At 35.3% G+C, this 17,284-nt stretch overlaps 3 protein-coding genes and 1 non-coding gene across 4 annotated transcripts; 1 reads left to right on the top strand and 3 right to left on the bottom strand.

The window, feature by feature from the left end:
* Positions 1-3,579: 3,579 nt before the first annotated feature.
* LOC107828907 (uncharacterized) lies at positions 3,580-4,128 on the bottom strand. Its single transcript, XM_016656296.2, has one exon. The coding sequence runs from the start codon at positions 4,126-4,128 to the stop codon at positions 3,580-3,582; it is 549 nt and encodes a 182-aa protein (XP_016511782.2).
* Positions 4,129-4,789: 661 nt separating this feature from the next.
* On the bottom strand, positions 4,790-8,611 carry LOC142177601 (uncharacterized). The gene is made up of 9 exons (XM_075246810.1): positions 8,057-8,611; positions 7,952-7,981; positions 7,661-7,756; positions 7,236-7,567; positions 6,479-7,121; positions 6,167-6,248; positions 5,713-5,910; positions 5,479-5,532; positions 4,790-5,388 (listed from the first exon to the last, which is right to left on the bottom strand). The coding sequence occupies exons 1-9, from the start codon at positions 8,609-8,611 to the stop codon at positions 4,790-4,792; spliced, it is 2,589 nt and encodes an 862-aa protein (XP_075102911.1).
* LOC142179755 (small nucleolar RNA R71) lies at positions 8,247-8,353 on the top strand. The gene has a single exon (XR_012708293.1). It is a non-coding gene; the product is annotated as a small nucleolar RNA R71 (small nucleolar RNA).
* A 4,698-nt stretch (positions 8,612-13,309) lies between the features above and the next one.
* Positions 13,310-16,921, bottom strand: LOC107828908 (beta-amyrin 28-monooxygenase-like). The gene is made up of 3 exons (XM_016656297.2): positions 15,903-16,921; positions 14,687-14,874; positions 13,310-13,871 (listed from the first exon to the last, which is right to left on the bottom strand). The coding sequence occupies exons 1-3, from the start codon at positions 16,846-16,848 to the stop codon at positions 13,575-13,577; spliced, it is 1,431 nt and encodes a 476-aa protein (XP_016511783.1). The 5' UTR covers positions 16,849-16,921; the 3' UTR covers positions 13,310-13,574.
* Between the last annotated feature and the right edge of the window lie 363 nt (positions 16,922-17,284).

A 17,284-nucleotide genomic window follows, 5' to 3' on the forward strand; every position in this document is an offset into this window, starting at 1 on the left:
CAATCCAGCCCAAAACCAGCCCCAACCCGGTCCGTCTCCAGCATCGACTAAACGATGCCATTTCATGTTTGTTAATTTGAACCATTCGTTTCATTCGATCGAACGGCCCGGTATTATCCACGCAACCCGACCCGTCCACCCCACTAACCGACCCAATCCCCCAACCGGCCAAAACGACTCCGTTTTACATAAGTGGATTGATCCACGCCGTTGATCTCAATTTATCCAACGGTTTGGATTCAATTCCACAACCTGTATATATATGTGTAACATATCTCGCCTTCCCTAAAGCCCCTACCCAGGCTCCTTCGTCTCTTCAGAGACACCCAAGTCTCTCACCCCTCACACCACCTCCCTCTGCCCACCGGAACCACCGGAAATCGCCTCACGGCGGTTCCGGTGGCCCAAACAACCCCAAATTAACACCATTGATTCTCCTTCACCCCATCATCTCAAATCCCCAAACCAAACTAATACCATATGACCACCTTGACCCCCTCTTTACAAATCCCAGAATGGTTTCCTTCGAATCTTTCTAGAACTCCTCGAATATTAGATCCAAATTTAAGCTCTAAAAACTCACAACTCGATAATGTCAAAACTGGTGGCATGCATCGACTCGGGAAGGCTGATTCGTTACAAAATTGATGGCATTCGCTCCTTCTCGACAGAAAAAAGCGATTGGTATCAATTTTGTATGAATCAAGTTATAAGATTCTAACTTCGAGTTTAGTTGGTGAGTATCCAACACTACTTCTTTTCTTTTCTTGTTATTATTCCACTTCTGCCCCGTCTTCTTCTCTTCTTAGGTTTGAATTAGGTTTAAAATTGTGAATTATCCATTCAATTTCCTTTGATGGATATTCATGTATGTCGTTAAGTAATTTAATAGCGATTTTGATTTTTCAATCTAGTTAAAGGTTTTAGTCTTTTGTTTACTATAATTGTGGTACTTCGGAACTTAGGGGTATGAATAATAGAAGCCTTGAGGGTAATTTAGGCAGAAAAACCTGCCAATAATTAATTAGGAGGTTCCTCAATAGTGGTAGGGTCTAGGAAGTGCACTACTGAATTAAAGAAAAAACATTAAGTTAGTGGAATGAATTTAAAAATAGAAAAGGGTATTGATAAGTGGAAGCTACACTTGTTTAAGGACCTTTTAAGAGCTGGAAATCAGAAGAACATGGGGGTGTGATTAAAAGGCTAAGAGATACATATGGTAAGAGAATAAAACAAGCCGGAAAGGGAAAAGATTTGAATAAAAAAGGGAGTTGGCTCTAGTCTTAAAAATAGACACATATAGACAGAGAGATGGGCATTGAGATACACACAGATAGACCTAGAGAGGGGAAGGAAGACTGAGATATAGACATTTTTTGTGAGAGTGAGAGTTTAGACCTTCTGAGATCTAAACTGCCCAAAGGATCAATAAGAAAAGTACTGTTCCATCGAAATCTTTTGGTTAATTTCTGATAAAACTGTTGAAACTACTGATCCATTGGTCTTTTGGAGTTAATCTCTTGGGTTCATTTACCATAAGAAAAGTACTGTTCCATCGAAATCTTTTGGTTAATTTCTGATAAAACTGTTGAAACTACTGATCCATTGGTCTTTTGGGGTTAATCTCTTGGGTTCATTTACCAAGTCTGGGCTGTGTTTGTTGCTGTTATTGTTGTTGATATCTGCTACTGCTACTGCTGATTCTCCATAGTTTGTATCTTTCCATTTCCAGGTTTCCTTGGCACTATGGACATCACCTAAAGTGTAATATGGAGTTTGAATTTGGAAATATGATAAACTGATGTTATCGTTACTGAATTTCATTTATTCTCCTTTCAATCCCATCTATGGATGTAATATTTAGCTACAGAGGCATTTGATTAGTATATTTGTCATGAATGGGGTATTATGATATAAGACTAAAGCTTTAAGTGACCTGATTCTTCTGCTTAGTTATCAGATTAGTTTGAGAATGGTTGTAGGTTAGAGAAATGCTTGGTTATGTTCTATAGTATCCTGTTGGCCTGTGTTGAATTGTTTGTTGGCGTTTGCATGATATGGTATCAAACTTGATGCTTTAAAGTCATTGCTGCTTAATGTCGACCCCCATGTCTTGCTAATATGAGCTTTAGTTAAGGCTCAGGCCTTCATGTTATTGTTTAGGTTAGTTAGGTTTCACTTACCAATTAGAATCACATATTGTATAATTTCCAAGAAACTGGATTTTTGTCGTCACTACAATCTCCTGTGATTGTCCATTGAATGTTTAATGGCTTATTTAAGATTTGTTGCGTAATGCCATCATTGGCAATCAGCTGGGTTCACGCAGATACCCCCTGGAATTTTCAGTTGTTGCTTGTGTGCCGTGGGGACTCGATCTTGAGTCCTGCACCTGCTGATTTCAGCTTCTAAAAGAAGTGGGCTCATTCTGGGCCCAAGCTCGAAGATAGCAAGATATTTTCATTTTTGTTAGATTTTTTTTATAACTCAATGAATTGGAAAGTTAAAGAGAAGTGAAGGTCGTACCAACTGCTGGCAATTTAACTCGCGCTAGGATTATTCATGAAATGTGAGTGTTGGATCACATTAAAAGGGATATTGGATTGATTATGTAGACATGAATCCATTTAGTTGTGTTGGCCTCATTTTAGTTAATCCTGTATTGATCCTTAGAATTCGAGGCGTGACGTTTAGTTAAATTCCATGGCCCTCGCAAAGCTGCAAATGCGAAAAGCTTTTAGGCGCGTTAGTTAATAATATTATTTTCCTAGACTCGGGTGTGCATTTATGTGACCCAAATCCAAATCTCAACAATGTTAAAATATGTCGAAAGCCCCGGGTGCATTTATGCGACGTGGTTCGAGATATGTTTTAACAGTGTTGCAATATTCCTAAAATAAACAAAGCCGTTAAAGTATTAAAGTGCACATAGATTTGAACATGTATTAAAAATCAGATAATTAAGTCGAATATAAAAGTTAAACGACCGCGCTAGAACCACGGAACTGGGGAATGCCTAACACCTTCTCCCGAGTTAATAGAATTCCTTACTCAGATTTTTGGTTTGCGGACCGTATTACAGAGTCATATTTTACTCGATTCGGGATTCAATCGGTGACTTGGGACACCATAAATCTCCCAAGTGGCGACTTTGAATTCTTAATAATAAATCCCGTTTCGATTGTTCTTTAATTGGAAAAACTCCCTTATACCCTTCCCGAGATGTAGGTAAAAAGGAGGTGTGACAATAACGTGTTGGTCATGAATATAAACCAGAAAAATTTAGCTGTGCCAACATTCGAATTGAATTATTAAATGGCTAACCAACCAGTTACTTAGTCATACCGATCACCATGGAATTACTCTTGTATAGGTGACACTATTTTTGTAGAGACCTTCATGAGATGTTCCGGTTGTACAATAACCTGGATATTGACCAGATTAATTGGTTAAGCATTTAATTACCCAAATCTGTATCGGACTTATGAGGCTCCATTGCTTCACCCTCAATGGCTACGTGTAGGGTATCATAGATCTGAGTTTAACGTCGTCAGCTCGACTTATTAATTTTGAAATTCATCAATCTATCAAAGTGACCGATGGATTTTGCTCAAAATGTCCTCCAAAGTACATTTTTAGCCTGTGTCCATTTACCTTAAACTTGTCTCCGCCATTATTTTGTTGAATTTCAATTGTACCATATGGAGTTACATCTGTAACATTACAAGGATCTGTCCACCTGGATTTCAACTTTCCTGGGAATAGCCTGAGTCGACTATTGTAAAGAAGTACCTGATCTCCCACTTGAAAACTTTTCTGTCGGATCAAATTGTCATGCCAGATTTTTGTTTTTTCTTTGAAAATTCTTGCATTTTCATAAGCTACTAATCTCAGTTCTTCCAACTTATTAACCTGAAAAAATCTATTTTTACCAGCAGAGAATAATTCAAAGTTTAGTGCTTTTAGTGCCCAAAAAGCTTTGTGTTCTAATTCAACTAGCAAATGACAAGCTTTCCCAAAGACTAATCTATATGGGGATGTTCCAATTGGCATTTTAAACGTCGTTCGGTACGCCCATAATGCATCATCTAATTTTAAAGCCCAGTCTTTTCTTGAGATTCCAACCATTTTTTCAAGAATTCTTTTTAACTCACGGTTGGAAACTTCAACTTGCCCTTGAGTTTGAGCATGATATGGTGTTCATGTTTTATGAGTCACACCATATTTTGTCAGCAAAGCAGAAAATTGTTTATTCATAAAATGAGTCCCTTGGTCATTAATGATGACTCATGGTGTGACAAATCTAGTAAAATATTTTTCTTGAGAAAATTGCACACAGTTCGAGCATCATTTTTCCTTGTGGGGATGGCTTCAACCCATCTTGACACATAATCCATGACCACAAGGATATATTCAAAAGAATGAGAAGAAGGAAAGGACCCATGAAATCTATTCCCCAAACATCAAATATTTCACATACTTGTATTGATTGTAATGGTATCTCATCTCTATTAGTGATGTTACCTGTTCTCTGACACCTGTCACATTGTGCAACATATGCTCGGGCATCTTTAAAGAGAGTTGGCCAGAAAAATCCGGCTTCCAAAACTTTAAAGGCTGTTCGATTTGCCGCATAATGACCTCCAATTGCTCCATCATGACAATGATATAAAATTTTGCTCATCTCATCTTCAGGCACACATCTTCTAATGATATTATCTACGCAATTTTTAAACAAGTAAGGTTCATTCCATAAATAATACTTTGCATTAGATATAAGCTTTTTTCTTTACTGGTAAGAGAGATCTTGGGGTGTCCTTTTTCCAACCAAGTAGTTTGCAATATCTGCAAACCAGGGTGGTTGAGTCACAATTGAGTTAACTGAGAAAATGTGTTCATCAGGAAATTCTTCCTTTATTTCGCTAAACTCAAGGAGGGGATTTTCTAATCTAGACAAATGGTCAGCTACTTGATTTTCTGTTCCTTTTTTGTCTTTTATCTCAAGGTCATATTCTTGTAGAAGTAAAATCCATCTTAACAATCTAGGTCGATCATCTTTCTTTGCTAAGAGGTATTTTAAAGCTGCATGATCAGTAAAAATAGTGACTTTGGTTCCTATCAAATAAGATCGAAACTTATCAAAAGCAAATACTACTGCTAGTAACTCTTTTTCTGTTGTGGCATAATTTAGTTGAGCCTCATTCATTGTTCTACTAACATAGTAAATGGGACGAAAGATCTTATCCTTTCTCTGACCAAAAACAGCTCCAATTGCTATATCACTAGCATCACACATGACCTCAAAAGGTTGATTCCAGTCTGGGGACACAACTACACGGGCGGTTGATAACTTTTCCTTAAGGGTCTCAAATGCTTTCAAACAATCACCTGAAAAATCAAACTTAATATCTTTCATCAAAAGATTAGTCAACGACTTTGAAATCTTTGAAAAGTCTTTTATACACCGTCTGTAAAAACCTGTATGACCTAGAAAGCTTCTGATGCCTTTAACAGTTGTGAGAGGGGGTAGTCCTGCTATAAGATCAATTTAGCCTTATCAAAGTTTATCCCTTTATCGGTGATTTTATGTCCTAAAACAATTCCCTCAGCAACCATAAAATGACATTTTTCCCAATTAAGAATCAAGTTTGTCTCTTCACATCTCTTAAAAACTAAGGTCAAGTGGTGAAGACAATCCTCAAATGTGTTTGCCAAAGAGTGTAAAATCATCCATACAAATTTCAAGAAATTTTTCAGTCATGTCAGAAAAAATTGCTGACATGCAACGCTGAAAAGTAGCAGGGGCATTGCATAGACGAAATGACATTCTCCTATAGGCATATGTTCCATGAGGACATGTGAAAGTTATTTTGTCCTGATCTTCAGGTGCAATTGGTATTTGGTTATACCCTGAATAGCCATCAAGAAAGCAGTAAAAACTATATCCTGCAATTCTTTCTAACATTTGATCAATAAATGGTAAAGGAAAATGATTTTTTCGAGTAGCATCATTGAGACGTCTGTAATCAATACAGACTCTCCATCCTGTGACGGTCCTAGTAGGTATGAGTTCATTACTTTCATTTTATAACATTCATACCTCCTTTCTTTGGTACTACCTGAACTGGGCTTACTCAAGGGCTGTCTGAAATGGGATAGATAATACCTGCCGCCAAAAGCTTTACGATCTCCTTTTTACTACTTCCTGCATTGCTGGATTCAATCTCCTTTGGGGCTGGACTATTGGCCTATAGCTATCCTCTATAAAGATTATGTGCGTACAAACAGTTGCATTAAGCCCTTTGATATCTTCTATAGTCCATCCCAAGGCTCCCTTGTGTGCTTTCAACACTTCAATCAGTTTTTCTTCTTATCCTGTAGTAAGAGAAGATGAAATAATTACTGGAAATAATTCTTTCTCAAGGTAAACATATTTTAAATGAGATGGAAGAACTTTGAGTTCAATTTTTTGTTGAACTTGTTCTGGTTGGATCTCCTCATCTTCAGAATCTTTTTCTAGTATTTCGGCTTCTCTTCTGATGATAAGATCATTATCTTGTTTTGTGCCAGATTTGGCCAAACATCTTTCCATTGAGTCTGGAATTAATTGATCATCTTTGAATTCATCTGTAAGATAATTAAGCATGTAAATCGAAAAACACGACGATGACGTCTCATCTCCTGAAAATCTTAATATCTTTTGCATATCAAAAATGACTCTTTCTTCATGAACTCTCAAAATTAGTTGTCCTTGATGGGCATCTATGATTGCTCTACCTGTGGCAAGCAATGGTCTACCCAAAATGATTGGTTCATTAGGACATTCCTTCATTTCAAGTACTATAAAATCTACAGGGAAAACAAACTTATATACTCTTACGAACACATTTTCAATTATTCCCTTAGGTTTCTTAGTACTTTGATCTGCAAACTGAAGAGAAACACATATGTCTTTCATTTCACCAAGATTCAATTTTCTAAAGATAGAAAATTGCATCAAATTTATTGAAGCTCCAGAATCACAGAGTGCTTTTTCAAAATATACTCCTCCCAAAGTGCATGGAATTGTAAAACTACATGGGTCACCAAGTTTTTGTGGTAGCTTATTTTGAAGTATAGCACTGCATTTTTCAGTAAGCATTACCACAGAAACTTCTTCCAATTTTCTTTTGCTTGACAAAATTTCTTTTAAAAATTTGGCATATGAAGGCATTTGCAATAAAGCATCAGTGAACGGAACATTGATGTTAATCTGTTTTAAAATCTTCAAAAATTTGGCAAATTGACTATCAAGAGTTTTTCTTTTCATTTTTTGTGGAAAAGAAATTGTCACAGGGAGAGGATTCAATATTTTTTTCTTGACTTCTTTCTTTTCATATGGTTCAATGGGTATTTCAACATTCTTACCATTGTTTACCTGTTGTTCTGATTGGTCTGTATAGGGTTCATTAAGCTCCTTACCTGACCATAAGGTGATGGCCTTAAGGTGTTCTTTTGAATTTTTCTCTGTATTGCTTGGTAAACGACCCTGAATCTTTTCTGTAATAAGAGCTGCCAATTGGCTCAACTGTATTTATAGATTTTTGAGGAATAAATTTTGACTCTCCATCTTTTCATCAGTGACCGTAATATACTTATACAAAAGATCATCAAGACTTACATGAGCTTGTTGAGGCCTTTGCTGATATGGAGTTGCTTGCTGATAAGGTCTAAAGTTTGATTGACCATGGTTTGGATTCTGGTATCCGGGTGGACCCTGTATTTGTTTCTTCTGGAAGCTTTGAGAGTTCTTAGCACCATTTGGATTGCTTCATTGAAAACCTGGATGTTTCTGTTGCATTGGACTTCCAAAAGGATATTGCTTGTAACCGATGACATTGACATGTTCATCATTGTGATTGGTTGCTTGACATTCATGGTTCTAATGATTTCCTCCACACATGTAACAAACCTCAGATTGGCTTGGTTGTTGTGTATTCACCTGAAAAGTTTCAAACTTTTGTACCAAAGAAACAATTTGCTGCATTTGTGTATTTAAAACATCAACCTAATTTACCGTAGCAGCCTTCTTGATGATTACACTCTCAGATGGCCATTGGATGGCATTCTCAGAAATCTCGTTCAACAATTGCAATGCTTCCTCCGTGGTTTTTCCCATTACAGAACCTCCCGCAGCTACATCAATCACATTTCTAGAAGAGGGTTTTAACCCGTGATAAAAAATATACAACTGCATATGTTCAGGAATGTCATGGTGTGGGCATTTTCTTAACATTGCTTTTAATTTTTCCCAAGCTTGATAAACTGACTTAGTGTCAGTCTGCAAGAAATTAGAGATGTCTTGTCTTAACTTTGTGGTTTTAGCAGAGGAAAAATATTTGTTTAAAAATTTCTGAATCATATGATCCCATGTGGTGATGGAACCTTGTGGCAAACTTCGCAACCAAGTTTTGGCATCTCCTTTTAAAGAGAAAGGAAATAGCCTTAACTTGATAGGTTCAGGAGGTACTCCATTATATTTAGCTGTTTCAACAAGTTCCAAAAAGTCAATCAAATGACTGTGTGGATTTTCACTTGCGTCTCCATTGAAGATGCAAGACTGTTGAATCATTTGAATCAGGCCAGTCCTGATTTCAAAGTTGTTGGCTGCCACTGGAGGTTTTCTGACACTAGATTCACAGTTAAAGCGGTCAGGTCTAGCATAATCCCTTAAGATTCTGTTTGCTCGCCTTGTGCTACTTCATCAAAGTGATCCTCCACATGGACTGGTAGTTGAATGTCTTCTACTTCTTGATTCTCCATACCTTCACAAGCTATGCTTTGGGAAGATAATGCTTTTCCTTTCCTGCACAATCGAAGAGATTTTTCAATTTCAGGATCGTAATTGACCAACTCTTTTATAGAAGAGCGGGTCATAAACTACTCAAGATTCTAAAAAAATAATCTGAACTTAACTCCTAAAGTAGTAGTTGTAGTAGTAGTAGTTGTAGTAGTAGTATATGATAATAGTAATTATATTAGTACTAATTAGCAATAGATGTTATGAAAAAAATGGTAAACGAAATCAGTAAGTAGTAATAGTAACTAACAATGGAAAATAATAATATAATACTAATATAGAATATAGTTATAAGTAGTACTACTATTAATAATAGTGACTGCTATGCTATAATGATGGTAAGAAGGACGAATGATAATAACACTTCTATAAGATGTTAGTACTTGTAATAGTAAAAGTAATAGTAGTAATATTTAGTAGATACTGATAACAAAGATAATAATATTAATAGTAAGTTCCCAAATTAGTAATAAAATATTTAGTCTGAAGTAGACGTGTGCCAATCCCCGACAATGATGTAAAAAATTTGACGAGATCAATGTGCATAGGATTTTTCTGCTCGTACTCAGTCAAATTCTAGTATAGTTTATGATATCGTCCCACAAAGATTGGTTAATCTAGGCTACAGACTTTTAATATTTTTACTACTATTTGAGAGAACCAAATTGATTAAAGGTGAGTTTTAAAACTTGTTAATTAATTAAAGTAAAGCAAACAATTTCTGAAAGATTTATAATTTAAAAGAGTTGGGAATCGTTGAATTCACTTGATAATATTATTACAATAAAATCTCAATTTCTACATGTATTTCTCTAAAGAATAATTGCTTATTGCTAATACAATTATGTTTGTTCACTAAGAAAAAGTCAATTAATAGCACTCCGTGAGATTATGTAATTAAATGAGTTAAAACTAGTGACGATCAAACCGAAATATTTTCTTGCTTGAATTGTGCTAAAAGGTAGTAAAAACTTCGTGAGAATATTTTTACTAAAAATCAGTAATCTTGCCTACAACAATTCCTCCGTGAGAATTAAAACTCACACAAACAAGATTACAGATTTGAAATAATAATTTTATAAAAAATTATTCTCACTCTACTATTTTATTCATTGGTTATTATATATTAATTTTGCTTCATGAGAATTACAAAATTAATATAAGAATAACTTAAATAAAATATATAGAAGTGATAATAATGATTAGTTAGAAACCATTATTTCAGCACAATATGAATTATACAATGAAAATTTCAAGCCAAGGGTGCATTAAAACTGAAATAATATTATACAAATATATATCAAGCTTCATCAACTATCCCAACAAAAGAGATTACTCCATTATGGAGTATTTAAATCTCACAACAAAAAGGAATTCTAGAATATTTCCAATACTCTTAGAAAATCCAAAAACTAATAAGAATAAAATAAAATAGTTAAAGAAAGAAGTTAAGACTGAAGTTTAGATAAAAGTAGTTCTCCTCCTCCTCTCCGATGCCAAATTGCATTCTCTTTATAGATAAATCTTGCAAGCATTAAATGATTAGACGTGTCCAAGGAATGAGTTTGGATGTGTCTGAGGAGTGAGCTTGAATGTGTCTGAAGACATGAGCTTGGATGTGTCTGAGGAGTGAGCTTGGATGTGTCCGAGGAGTGAGCTTGGACAAGTCCAAGCTTCAATTATAGGCTTCTGTTTCCCATTTCAATTCTTGTGCTTGCCATAGCAGACTTTCATCGAGCATTTTGTCTTTTCCTTCTATTATTTATAATCTTTTTTTTCTGCAAAAATAGTTAGAAAGAGGCAAAATACTAAATATAAATTTAAGTATATTATTTAAAGTAAAATATTAATAATATATAATAAGTAAATATTTTATATTCATCAAGGTGTCTAGTAGAGTCTTGTGGATCGGTATGATATGGTAATGATAATTTTGGTTATCGGTTTTGGGATGATCAGAATAGAAGGATCCTAAGACACAGGAATGTCACATTTAATGAAAATGTGATGTACAAGGACAAGCTTGAAGTAGAACCAAACAACACCAGCAAACAGACAATGTCTGAAACAGTTGAGTTAGAAGAAATCTCAGAAAATGAAGTGGCTAGAGGGATTACAACTGATTCTGAAATTGAAGATGAAGAACCAGAAGCCGAATTTTAAGAAGAACTAGAAGCCAAACCTGGATCAGAACCAGAGATAGAATCAAATGCAGAACCAAATCTGGAATCAGGACCTGAATCAAATTCGGATTCTGTTACTCATGAACCTACATTGAGGAGATCTAAAAGAGTCACGAATGCTCCAAATAGGTTAACTCTCTCTCTTCACTATTTACTTCTAACTGATGCTGGAGAACCAGAGCATTTTGTCGAAGGAATGCAGGTGATAGACTCTGATAAGTAGAAGCTAACCTTGAAAGAAGAGATGAATTCTCTTCAAAAGATAAAACATGGATACTTACGGAGTTACCAAAAGGAAAGAAGGCATTGCAGAACAAGTGGGTGTACAGAGTCAAGGAAGAGCATGATGGTAAGAAGAGATATAAAGCACGATTAGTAGTAAAAGGCTTTCAGCAGAAGGAAGGAATTGACTACACCAAGATCTTCTCTCCTGTAGTCAAATTAACTACTATCAGGTTGGTGCTAAGTATCGTAGCTGCAGAAAATTTGTATTTGGAGCAGCTAGATGTTAAAACTGCTTTCTTGCATGGTGACCTTGAAGAAGACATCTACATGAAGCAACCTGAAGGTTTTCAAGTTTCTGGTAAAGAAAACTTTGTGTGTAAGTTGAAGAAGAGTTTGTATGGTTTGAAACAAGCTCCCCGACAATGGTACAACAAATTTGATGGATTCATGCATAAAAATGGTTTCACACAATGTGAGATGGACCATTGCTGTTATATAAAAAATCTTGATGAATCCTATAACATTTTACTGTTGTACGTTGATGATATGCTAATTGCAGGATCTAGCATAAATAAGATTAATTTGGTTAAGCAACAACTGGCGGAGGAGTTTGAAATGAAAGACTTAGGACCAGCTAAGCAAATGCTTGGGATGAGGATTAGCAGAAACATGTCGGAAGGAACCTTAAAGTTGTCTCAAGAAAAGTACATACAGAAGGTACTAAGCAGGTTCAGTCTTCATGATGCAAAGACCAGAAGCACTCCACTTGGAAGCCATCTAAATCTGTCAAAGGACCAATCACCTAAGACAAATGAAGAAAGGAAGTACATGTCCAAAGTTCCGTATGTTCAGTAGTAGGAAGTTTGATGTATGCTATGGTTTGCACTAGACCTGACATAGCCCATGCAATTGGAGTTGTTAGTAGATACATGTCAGATCCAGGAAAGGAGCATTGGGAAGGTGTAAAATAGATATTGCGATATCTCAAAGGCACCCCAGGTATATCACTTTGTTTTAAAAAGAGAAATATTATCTTACAAGGTTTTGCTGATGCAAATTTAGGCGGCGATATGAATAGTCGAAAAAGTACCACGGGCTACGTGTTCACCTTGGGTGGTACTGCTGTTAGTTGGATATCCAGACTTCAAAAAAATGTTGCTTTATCTACCACTGAAGTAGAGTACATGACAATTACAGAAGCTGGAAAAGAGATGATTTGGCTCAAGAATTTTCTTAAAGAGCTAGGTAAAGAGTAGGACAATTGTGAGCTTTTCAGCGATAGCCAGAGTGCAATTCATCTTGCCAAGAATCCAGTATTTCATGCAAGATCGAAGCATATCTAGTTTAGGTATCATCATAGCCGAGAGTTGATAAATAAAGGAACTCTTTCCCTGCAGAAGATACAAGGATCAAAGAACCCGTCAGACATGTTGACCAAAGTTGTCAGTGTTGACAAACTGAGGCTGTGCGCTGCCTCACTTAGCCTTCAAGACTGATAGCGTGAAGGCACCACCAGAGAATAGCAAATTTTTTTCTTTCTTGATGTAACATAGGTTTGAGGGGGGATTGATAGGAGCAAACCTATTGTTGTACGTGAAAGTAGACAAAACAAAATAAAGAAAAATAAAAAAAAAGATAAAAATATGATGTAAGCGCTTACATCGACATGCTTGTGATGTAAGCGCTTACCTCGATATTCTTATGATGTAAGAGCTTACATCTGCATTTTTATGATGTTAGCGCTTACCTCGACAGGACATTCAAAAGCCTATAAATAGGGGTCTACATTTTCATTTGTAGATCATCCCAAAACTTCTTCTTTCTCTCTTCAATTAATAAAGAACTATTTTTTGTGTGACCGTGGAGTAGACAAAAATTGCCGAACCACGTAAATTTTGCCTTGTCTTGTACAATTTATTGTTTTTCTCTCTTAAATATCCTTTTCCTTCTATTATCTTAACACGCTTCCCAACATTATGATTTTTGATGTTGTATGTGACGATGGTCTACCACTCTACATGCATCATAGGCGAGTACCTCTTAGTGATTGGTGAATAATAAAGACAACAGAATAAAAATTTTCATTAATTAATTACCTGATCAACAAGTGGTAGAATTGTGCAAATATTCTCTAATAAAACATGATTGTCTCATTCAATCACCTCCGATCGTCTCAAATTTAACAGTAACAAGTCCTTAATGAACTTACAACTTTTAAACAGGATCAAATAAAACCAAGAAAAATAGATAATTTCATTAATTGAAATTGAAAATCCTATATAGTTTGATGGCTAGAGAATATAATCTCAAAAGCTGATGGCTTCTTTTTAATGTTGGTGAAGACGGATAGGAAGCCCTTTTTCTGGTGTAGGCATCATATCACCAACAACCTTCTCATCTGGTGCTAGTAATTCCCACTTGTATTTCATTACTACATTGTGAAGAAAAGTTAAAATTGCAAGGCGAGCGTACTCTTTGCCAGGGCACATTCTTGGTCCACCCCCAAATGGCACGTACGTGTATGGAGTTGGCTCGTCGCGTTTCTCGTATCTTGATGGATCAAACTCTTCAGGGTCTTGAAAATATGCAGGATTTTTGTTTGTGCTGCTTGCTGTCCAGTAAACCTATACATGTCAAATTACTTAGTTTTTTTAAAAAAAAAATATTTGTAGATTGATGTACTTGTTTCTGGTGTAACTTCTTAAGATAGCATTTTCATTGAACTGATCATTGAATGGATATGTATACAGTGTATTATGAAATAATCAAATTCGTATCTTAAAAAAAAAAGAATCATTAAACTTTAATTTGTATCATAGTTGTTGGCTCAAGAGTTTGGAGGATTAATATATCAAACAAGCTAAGGTTGGTGGAATTAGGTCGCAAAATGTTCAGATTAGTGGATCATTACGGAACTTTTGACCTTTGAACCAATTAATTATTAGGTTGAGATAAGATGTATTCTCAAGTGGCTACGGAGTATGTTCCAAGTACTTTTAAAAAAAAAACTTCAAACCATTTGGACAGTATTTGGTTGCCGTTGAAAAAATGAATATTTGAGATAGACTATGGAGATTAAAAAAGCCTATTTGGGTTTTAAAATTGTGATCAAACATATATTGGGGCTACGCGGCGCGAATCCGAATATAGTCGAGCCCCAATACGGATACCGGATACCGGGTGGAAAACCAAAAAAAAGAAATAAAACTAATGCAAAAACTTTTTTACCTAAATACTCTCCAAACTAATTTTTCAAAGTTAAGTCTTTTATTTCAAGTTGAAACTAAACTAAAAAGGGATATTAGCGGTTCGAACCCCTTACCTACAAATCACACATAGATAACTGTACCGTTGTTCCGAAACTCCCTTCTATGTAGAAACTAAACTATTAAAAAAAGTAAAATAAAATAATGAGATGGTCCAAGTAGATGGAATGTACCTTCCAACCCTTGGGGATGGAGTAACCGGCATAGGTGAAGTCTGTCAGCACTTGTCTAAAAGTACCTTGAAGAGGTGGAGTTAGCCTCATTGTTTCACATATCACATTCCATGAGTACTTCATTTTTTGCATGTCCTCCCATTCCAACACTTCTCCCGCCTTCTTCGCCCCTGCAATCTCCTTTTGCTCTGTATTATAAGAGAATTTAAGTTTTATAAGTCGATAAAATAAATAATTAGTCATACTTATAAACCTTTAATTTATGATAAATATTAATCCATAACCTAAAAAGACTACCAACTAACTAACTTGTTATCATAGGTTAATATTCACTGAAATGTAAAAATGATCTATTAACAATATATAGCTTAAATTTATTTCTCTCGATTACAAATAAGCAGGGCAGATGCACGCGCGCTTACCGAAGCGGTGTCACGCGATACCGTTTCGTCGAATTTTTTCACTAAATATATGTATCAATATTGTACGGAAACGGATAAGTAGGAAAAAATGACACCACTTAACATAAATTGTATTTTGGTGTGTTGGTTATGTGTTTGATTTTGCTCTAAGAGGTCAAAGGTTTAAACCTCAACTAGCACATTTTTCTTTTGCAAATATTTGAGAGGGCCTTTATGGTTAAAAATTGTAAGACCTTTTCTATCTTAATACTCAACAAAACCAACAGACTAAGAATATTTTTTATCTAAAAATATAATAATCAAAATTATATTCAATTCTTCTATAAATTTCAACATCGCTTACAAAAATTCGTGCGTACACCCTTTAATAAGAAACCATCAATTTATATATGCTGGCTATGAAACAAGTCAATTGTTTCTTTTTCTTTCCTTTTTCGGATGATTTTTATTGGTAATCTAATCATATACTATGAAAAAATATCATGGAAACTTATACACGCTACATTCAAGACTAGACCTAGATTTACCTATCCCAAATTATATTGAAACTTCATGTCCAATAGAAAGGCTTACTTGCAAAAGAGAATTTGTGCAAATCTTTTAAAATCTAATTACTATAATTATAAGCAACTATCCATGATTGGTGGTGGTAAGTGACCATGCACGGAGTAGGAGAAAGGGCGGACCGCAATATTGTATGCAATATTTTTGGATAAGTGGATATAATATAATAAGAAAAATAAAAGGAAAAGAAATGAATAAATTAAAAAGAGAGACGAAGAGGATGTACATACCAATCAAAATCTTTTCATAGATATCAGATCTCTGTCCAACATATTTCATGAGAAAGGTTATGGTAGTAGCAACAGTGCTATATCCAGCAACTAAAAGTCCCATAATTTTATCAGCAATTTCATTCTCAGGCATAAACTTCCCTTTACTATCCGTAACAACTATCATATGACACAATATATCTTGCATTTTCACTCCATTTGCCATTTCTTCTTTCTTCTCTTTAATCACACCTATAAGTTCCCTTCTGACGGCAATCGCCGCCTTATTCGCCCGATAAAATGCCGTCCCTGGAAAATTCAAAAGCATCGCATGTAATCCTAAAGTAATATCATCAAAATAATTCACGAGTTTCGTGATCCTTTCTGAATTATTTGTGCCAAGAAAGAAACGACAAGCAAGTGTTAATGTCAAAAATTTAGCAAAAGGATAGGTTTTAATCTCATTTTTGCCTTCCCAATGAGATTGCAAAAGCTCTTGTGTTATTAAATCCATTTCTCCCAAGTATCTGGTTAGAGCTTCGGGTTTTAAAAACCCGGGTTGGCGAATCATAACCCGAGTAGACTGAGAAGGAGAAGGAGAAGGAGAAGAAGAAGAATTGGATTGGTAGGATTGGAAAAGTTTTTGCATGGAGTGAGTACGAAACGCAGTAAAGAGTTTCTCTTCGTTTGAGAAGAGGAATTTATGACCATTAGGGCCACAAATTACTGCTGTTTTTTCTCCCATTATTTTAGTCATGAAAATATCAGGAGAGTATTTCTTCATCCTATCACTCACAAACTTTTCAGGATTACTAAACAAGAAGTCTATAGTTTCGCCTATTACAGGCCAGCCAAAACTACCAGGGGGAAGTTTGGTTTTATTAGAAGAAAGACGTTTGTGGACAATAGCAGTGAGGAATAGAGAGAAGAGAACAACGACAAGGGCAGAGGGATCAAAAGAATCCATGGATGGATGCTTATTTTTACCTTGTTCGTACTAAGAACTTAATAAGATGTGTTAGGCTGCTAATTAAGTTTGGTGGATGCGTGCTAATTATATAGAAGAGGTTTGAACTAATTAAGTAATTTCGAAAAAATAGAAATGAAACAAAGAATTATTTAAATATACTAGTATCTATGAACGTGCGTTGCACGTTAATAATGGTACGTGATGGTTTAGGCATTTAAATAATCTAAAGGCCGAAAATATTACATTAACATAATACGTGAATTCAAAATGTAAGGACATCATCAAAACTATACAAATGATCAATTTAGTCATGTTAGTTAGATAATTACGTATTATAGTTTAAAAGTATTTAATTTGATGCTATCTTACCGAATAGTTCTTTGTAGATGATCTTTTTTTTTGTGTGTATGTTTCCTTCTAATGCTTTAGTTGC

Source organism: Nicotiana tabacum, chromosome 3 (genome assembly GCF_000715075.1).
Source record: "Nicotiana tabacum cultivar K326 chromosome 3, ASM71507v2, whole genome shotgun sequence".
NCBI lineage: Eukaryota > Viridiplantae > Streptophyta > Magnoliopsida > Solanales > Solanaceae > Nicotiana > Nicotiana tabacum.

Excerpts from the sequence above, each read along its gene's own strand:
- LOC107828908 (XM_016656297.2), bottom strand. The coding sequence starts at position 16,848 with ATGGATTCTTTTGATCCCTCTGCCCTTGTCGTTGTTCTCTTCTCTCTA. Across the intron at positions 14,875-15,902 it reads CTATGAAAAGATTTTGATTG|AGCAAAAGGAGATTGCAGGG; the intron begins GTATGTACATCC and ends CTTATAATACAG. Across the intron at positions 13,872-14,686 it reads CCATCCCCAAGGGTTGGAAG|GTTTACTGGACAGCAAGCAG; the intron begins GTACATTCCATC and ends TGACATGTATAG.
- LOC107828907 (XM_016656296.2), bottom strand. The coding sequence starts at position 4,128 with ATGGTTGGAATCTCAAGAAAAGACTGGGCTTTAAAATTAGATGATGCA.
- LOC142177601 (XM_075246810.1), bottom strand. The coding sequence starts at position 8,611 with ATGATTCAACAGTCTTGCATCTTCAATGGAGACGCAAGTGAAAATCCA. Across the intron at positions 5,911-6,166 it reads CGTAAAGCTTTTGGCGGCAG|GGTATAACCAAATACCAATT; the intron begins GTATTATCTATC and ends ATGGCTATTCAG. Across the intron at positions 5,533-5,712 it reads GGATGATTTTACACTCTTTG|GACTACCCCCTCTCACAACT; the intron begins GCAAACACATTT and ends ATCTTATAGCAG.